This window comes from Diorhabda carinulata, chromosome 9 (assembly GCF_026250575.1).
Source record: "Diorhabda carinulata isolate Delta chromosome 9, icDioCari1.1, whole genome shotgun sequence".
Taxonomy (NCBI): Eukaryota; Metazoa; Arthropoda; class Insecta; order Coleoptera; family Chrysomelidae; genus Diorhabda; species Diorhabda carinulata.
In genome coordinates, this window is record NC_079468.1 from 10,248,669 (window position 1) to 10,256,028 (window position 7,360).

The window sequence follows — 7,360 nt, forward strand, 5'->3', positions numbered from 1 at the left end:
ATTTAGAAATAATATCTCCGCATTTACGTACAGAAATTGGATAATTTATTAATAAAAAATTAAATATAGATCATTACAATTTATAATAAATTACAGATCATTAAAATTTAAAATACATATTTTAGTCTTCATCTCCACTAGACTCATCTTTGAAGTTTGTTTCCACTTCAACTTCCTGGACGTCCTCGTCATCTCGTGATTCTGTAACTAAGAATGGTTATGATACATTATAATGTTATATTTATGTTATGATAGTATAATATGGAAAAAAAAACGTACCTGAATCTAAAGTATCTCCTAAAATGTCAGGTGTTATGACGATGTCTTCGTACGCTTCAGGAAGTTGGTTTCCTAGGAACCAAGTTGGCTCCAATTTTCCATCCACATTTCTCCATCCGTATTCTAGTGGTGACATTTCCGTAGGAATACGATTGTGAGCGTTCCTCCACAAACAAGCAATATATTTCGTTCGCAATAAATGTTGTTGCAGCTCCGATCGACATGGTGGCAAATTACAAGCATCGTAATTACGCACATTCAGTGAAAAGGGTTGAGACGTATCATTTACTTTGTACGTTTTATTAAATATTTCAATCCTAGCAATATTAACGTCAGCTAGTTTTTTAAACCCGTACAAATGGCAGATGAACGATTCCACGGTGGAAGATAATGCCTCAATATTATATGCTTCAGAGCCCAAGTTTGCAAATACTTCTTGTATATTTACAGATCCCATTAGAATCTGTAGAGGCCTTTTTTTACCTCGCCTGTACAAAGCTGGGTTGTAATCACATCCGGTTAGAGCATGCAGAGCTGGTAGTGCTTTTGATACAAGTGGGCCCAATTTCGTAAAAAGAGCAGAAATGTCGATATATCGGCGTGCATTCCCTACTCCGAGATCAATCCAGACTTTTACAGACGATTTCATATGTTCCATGTTGGCTAACATAATAACCACGATATCTGTATCAGAGGTTCTGATGGTGACAGTAGACTCTTCTTCCATTTGACAAGCAAAAAATACAGCTTTTGTATCCGCTTCTTCATGATCGGGACATGACAGTTCATGATCAATAATTCGCGATAATTCGTTATCGATAACAGAGTACACGTAACATAAATCATGAATTAGAAATATTTTCTTATTACCAATAATTGATTTCATCTCCTGTTTAGCCCAATGTTCAATAAGAAATTTCACTAATGCTTCTTTAAACTTTATATTTTTTAAATCTTTGGAGAAGTCAGAGGTTCTGCTTTGTTGAGGACCGGCAATATGAAAATCTTTGTCATCTATATTGCGTCGAAGAGCATGTTCACAATCTTTTATCGAAGGTGTGAAGTAACGATCAAATATAATGGCTATACTATCTGCTGGAGTTTTTACAAGAGTTTGCAAAATTTTCTTTGATAAATCACCGAAATTGCGCGGCATTTGTTTAAAAGTATTTAAGAAGAAGAAGCCATCTACGATTCCACAGTCTACCTGGGGTGGTGGTTGTTCCATTTCTTCAATTCTCATTTCTAGTTCTTGAACCAGTACTGATTTTGCAGTTTTATTAAAAGAACCATCTATATGGCATAGTGATAACGGGACTGGTGTTATTGGAAAACACAATACTTTTCCAAGATCTAAGTTTGCAACCAGAGATAGACCTAATAATCTACCGAATAAATCCCGCTGAAGTGTGACCTCATGAACTTTTTCTCCAATCTTCATAACCTTTTTCTTCTTTACACTTGCAAAAGTAAGTATTGGATTTTTCTTCAGAGATTTGTGAAATCTATCCGGATTCATATTACATTCCGTTATAAACTGATCGCGGAGAGACATCCCAGATGAAACAGTGCTTAGCAAGCAATTAGCAACTTCTTGGCTAGTAGCCTGTCCTGTAGAAATATTATATAGATTATCTTTGTCTATGGAGGAAGTGAAGGGATTGGTGATCTGCTCAATGCTATGCATGAAAGCTTTAATTTGCTTTTGATGCTCCTTGAGTCTATCTGGATGTAAGTCTGCGGCGACGTCTTCACTATTGTTACTCATCCCTGCTTCACCATTAATTGTTTGCTCTAACGTTAAGTCAACTGGGATCCGCGAAAAGGGTTTTTGGGTTCTCCTAATACCAAACGAGCCTTTAGCAATTTCCTCTCGAAGACCTGGATGTGTATTGCTAATGTGTTGAAGTTGATTTAAATAAAACACTAGCCACCGGCTGTAATTTTGTTGATTGAAGTAGAAAAACAAACAGACGATTTTTCCAAGAACATAAATGTATGCATCTAAATCTCCAACTCTTATATACTTCTGATAAATAAATGGTAAAGATTTATAAAATCAATGTACATAGCATAAAATTGTGCCGTTTTACCGTGCTTGCCTCGTAAAGTTTCTGCTGTATATTGATCATATAATTGGAGTAGATTTTGTGTATCTGGATGCTGTATTTGAGGCGAGCTATCTTGAAGCTGCGAGAAATCAGTGAGATATTCAATTACACAATCTTCGATAGTCAAATTCGTGTTTTCCAAAAAAGACTGAAAGTGAAATTGCTGCAATGATAACGCCATAATAGAATGTAATCTTTTACATCTATTATAATTTTTCCCAGTAATAAAACCTGAAACTGATCCTTCAGCAATTAGATCTGATTCCGTCATTATATTAGTGAGTCCGCATTCTTCAATAAAAGTGCCAACTGCTTTGAAAAAAGCCATTTCGATGTGAAAAGCCCCCATGTGAATAAAAATGTTATCAAATTTTGGAGATTCTTGAGATTGTATGCAATAACTCGTGCGAGCTATAGCTAAATCATATGTAACCTGAATGTATGGAGCGTTACATTCCTTTGCAACTTCTTGGCACAATTCTAAAGTTTTCAAAACTGTCGAATGATTAGTGGGAGACTCGTTTATGGGAGTCAAATACGAAATTTTTTGGACAGGTGAATTATCAATGTAAATTTTACTATTATACCCAACCCACATTGGAGTACCATATACATTGAGCTTATGCGACAACATCCACATAATATCTAATTGTTTAGCTGTAATTAAATTTGCAGGATCTTTGTTGAGCGCGGAAATGTCAAGCTCATTCCAAGTTGCTATTTTTAATATTTTTGTAAATGGGCGCATCTCAAAAGTTATTTCTTCAAAGGCTCGGCGTTTCCGGTTTCTCGGTGTTAGAAGCGTAGATTCTGATGTATTGCTGCATACAGTTTGATTAGAAGCTAGATTTTCAACTTCATTGGCAGCTGAAGATATTGAAGGCATTGTATCTGCATTTGGAGCAACGTTTTGAAAAATTATCCCCACTGTATCGTGAAGAGTATCTTTTCCATTTAGTGTTTCGACGAAGCGATCAAAGTTATCGAAGGCAACTGCCGTATTTAAGTCCGGACGACGTAAGATATCTTCAGGGCACACGAAGGTACTGTTAGCCGTAGAAAAAGTTAATTCGGTCTCTAATTCTTCCAAAGTAGTATACGAACAACAGTGCCCATATTTAGATAACAAGTTGATTATTTTTTTGCTATTACACAAGCTTTTGACTGCTAAACCTAAACTTATATGTTTGGAAGTTTTGATTTTATGGTTTGAAGCAGCGTAGATCATATCTTGTCCAATAGAAAAAATTGCTAGATCGTTATTTGTTTTCCTTATTTTACGTTTTTCCCTCGATAGATGCGAAACATCGCCAATAACAAATGTTTCCAAGAAGCAGGTTAAAAGTTCTGGCACATAATCTAATTCACCTTTAATTAAATCTTCAGCAGTACAATCATCAGGCAATTTTGTTGTCGTACAATTTTTAATTTCCTCTCGGAGTTGTGCTGCAACCGAACGAATTGTCTCCTTCATTGCCATGCTTCTAAATAAATCACTATATGCCACAATATCAGCTGAAATCGGAGCAAGAAACTTCTTTTTTTCAGCATAAATAATTTTGATCGTTTTCGAAAAAGTACCCATGATCTTACTTTCTAAGTGGCGATCGGAAAATGAACTGCTGCTAATAGAATCCGATAACAACTTGTATTGTTCAACTAATAGTTTGTGGTATTCTTTTTTTACGTGATCAAAAAAAAGGCATTCATTTTTTTCAACAACCAATTCTTCTATCATTTCACACAGCAATTCATAAGCTGTATTCGAAGCCTTGCGTTTCTTTATAAAATCACTTTCTTCTTTTTTATTAATGTCTCGCAAATAAAGATCTTTACAGCATTTATGATAAGGAATTGCAGAAGTATCCGCAAAAGAACTGATTTTCTCCAACATCTCAATGTCATTGTGTTCTGTAGCTGCACTTTTTAATAATTCAATTGTCCGTAATTTATTTACTGCTAATGGCACATCGCGGCCATGACGGCGTTTTCGCGATTTTTTGCAAATGAAACACTCCCTTAGCAGCAAATCTGATTGGATGACCTGTTCATCTGCATCTGATGGATCATCACAATCATCCGAGTGAGGCTCAAGGTTGGTTGATGGACCCGCTCTGAAAATGTTTGACCCATAATTAGCACTATCATTTTATTGTTATTCAATAATTAGAAATCTTAAATTTCGAAGACTTTTAAAATGAATATAAATGAAGATGTCAAATATTTAATATTATGGTGACATTATGCATAAATGAAATAAATTTTTGAATGAAAGTCGTCAAAATTTTAATTTTCAAAAAAAATTACTGTGAGAATTTTCATATTACAAGCAACAAAAAAACCAGAATGACAAAATACATTTTTTTTCATGAACGAACAGTTGTAATTATTAATTATAAATATGAATTTTGAAATTACGAAGAAAAAATAAAAAATTCTCGAAAATTATAACATACATTTTGGTCACAAATTTTAATTTCTGGTAACTTTTATTTAATGAATTTTTGTATCGGACCATTATTTCCCACGTTAAAATATACATTAATAACATTGCAACCGATTAGTTCTATTTTTTTTCATTTTAACACTGTGAAATACGATAGATAATAAATAATATAATACATTGACACTCACTCGTCTATTGTATCAACAACAGGTATTATGCTGGGAGTATACACATCGAGACTCTCTCCAGCATGTTCTGGTGCATCAACACGTGCTTGTTCACTTTCTGGAGTAATTTGATTTTGGCTTCGAAAATCTGATGGTATTTTGATTGCTGTGAAAAGTTTATAGCACTGGGCATGATAGCCATCGTTCAATGATGTTTCTTCCGAAAGTTCAACAGTAGCATAAGTGTTGCTCGATCTTCTGACAACAGGCTTCGCTTTGCGATACTCCAAAATAGTTATACACTTTTTTAAAGTTTCTGGAGTAAACTTTTTAATTTTTTCACAAGTTTCTTTTGCACAAAAAACACATTTCACACTTACGTTACTCATTATTGTAATGAATGTAAAACTAATCGCATTAAATTCACAAAACAATTACAAAACACCACAAACAAACGAAAACGTCGAGCGTCTACCAAAAACGAGCACGCTATTGTGATCAGCTGAGATGCCATCATGGCGGCAAACGTTAGTTTAGGGACGGTGCGAGAGAGTGAGAGATAGAGAAAGAGCGAGAAAAAAAGTGAGACGCGGAGTGGGGAATACACAGCTCTCAGCCGCTGTACGCTTCACCTTTGCTCCACGATTCTACTAACATCGCCCCATGAAAACTGTCAGATTATTAGTTCTTTGTAATTCTAATAGTGTTTCCTTCAAAATAAAAAAAAATTGAAATGCGCTCGAATATTTCAAGGTGACGTTTTTTTTTTACAACTTCGAAACTCGCTTGTTTCTTAATGTCACGCTCAAATTGTCAGATTATTGAGATATACAATCTTCTCAATGTAATTAATCAACTTTTTCTTAATCTGACACGCTCGAGTTTTTCTATGGATCGATTTTTTTTTACCAATCAGTCGGGTTCCCCTCAACACACCCCACCATATGGAGGGTTCATACTTGGTAGAGGTACATTAAAGGATGCAAGGATTCTCCCTATATAATTTTCTGACACGCTCGAGTCACTTCAAAAATCCCCGCTTGGGCTCCCCTACTATAAATACATAATTTGTTTATCTTCATCAACTTTTGTATATAGACAATAATCAGTTTCTGATCTTGTAAAACCTAAATTTAATAAATATGTATTTATTTTTATATTCCAGCATTTTGCAGCTTGTTTTAAGCCATAAAGAGCTTTATTCAATTTTAAAACACATCCTGGTTTACAATTTACCCTCTCTGGCGCATAAACATATATTTCTTGTTTTAAATCTCCATTTAGAAATGCCGTTTTCACATCAAGTTGTTTTATATAATATCCATATTGATTGCTCACTGTTAGAAGAGTCCTTATTGTTGTCATTTTTGCCACAGGTGAATATATATCATCATAATCATAAGTATTTCTCTGTCCACATCCTCGTACAACTAATCTCGCTTTGTATCTGTCTTCCATTATTGTTTCTAATGGTTTCTTAGCAAATACCCATTTAGCTGTCAAAATTTCTGCTTTTTCCGGTTTCTCTACTTCATTCCATGTCTCATTTTTCTCAATTGAATCAATTTCCCTTTTCATAGCCTGTATCCACATATTTTTGTAACTTCTATTATCTATTTCCTCCACTGTCTCTGGTACTTTTTCTACAAATGATACTGCATCAAATGCCATATATAATTCATAATCATTATATTTTTCTGGAATTTTGACTTTCCTGTTTATTCTTTCAAAATTTTTTCTTTTATGAGCTTCATCATTACTCTCATCTTCTTCGGATTCTATTTCAACGTTTTCTTCTTCTTTATCTATTTGTTCTTCTTCTAAACTGTTTTGTTCTCTATTATTTATTTCAATACTTGCTTTTTTTATTTTATAAATAAAATCAGTTTCATTAAATATAACATCTCGTGCTACTATCACCCTTTTTCCTTTTATACTCCACAATCTGTAACCTGTATTTGTATATCCTATAAAAATCATTTTTTCAGAAACTGGATCAAACTTTTCTCTAAATTGTTTTTGTATAAGAGCATATGCTGTACATCCAAATATCTTAATATTTTTTATATCAGGTTTTTTACCATACCACAATTCTGCTGGTGTAACATTTTCTAAATGTTTGCTAGGGCTACGATTTAAAATATAAGCAGCTACTCTAATGCTCTCATTCCAAAATGTTTTTGGCAGGTTGGCTTCTTCTATCATTGTTCTTGCCTTTTCCAACAAACTTCTATTAAACCTCTCAGCCTTACCATTCTGCTGTGGCGTATATGGTATTGTATAATCTAAAACAGTTCCATTTGATTTACATAAATCTTTTATATCTCTGGAAATATAATCCCCTCCATTGTCACATC

General features: G+C 34.0%; 1 protein-coding gene across 2 annotated transcripts; it reads right to left on the reverse strand.

Moving 5' to 3' along the window:
- On the reverse strand, positions 1–2,078 carry LOC130897822 (uncharacterized). 2 transcript variants are annotated; one of them, XM_057806741.1, is made up of 2 exons: positions 280–2,078; positions 1–201 (listed from the first exon to the last, which is right to left on the reverse strand). In XM_057806741.1, the coding sequence occupies exons 1-2, from the start codon at positions 2,045–2,047 to the stop codon at positions 122–124; spliced, it is 1,848 nt and encodes a 615-aa protein (XP_057662724.1). In that variant the 5' UTR covers positions 2,048–2,078; the 3' UTR covers positions 1–121. The 2 variants fall into 2 exon arrangements, with proteins under 2 accessions (XP_057662724.1, XP_057662723.1); XM_057806740.1 differs by having other exon boundaries at positions 1–207.
- Between the last annotated feature and the right edge of the window lie 5,282 nt (positions 2,079–7,360).

Bases quoted from the DNA above. Each gene is read 5' to 3' on its own strand.
- LOC130897822 (XM_057806740.1), bottom strand. From the start codon at position 2,047: ATGAGTAACAATAGTGAAGACGTCGCCGCAGACTTACATCCAGATAGA. The intron at 208-279 runs GTACGTTTTTTT...AACCATTCTTAG, and splicing joins AGGAGATACTTTAGATTCAG to TTACAGAATCACGAGATGAC.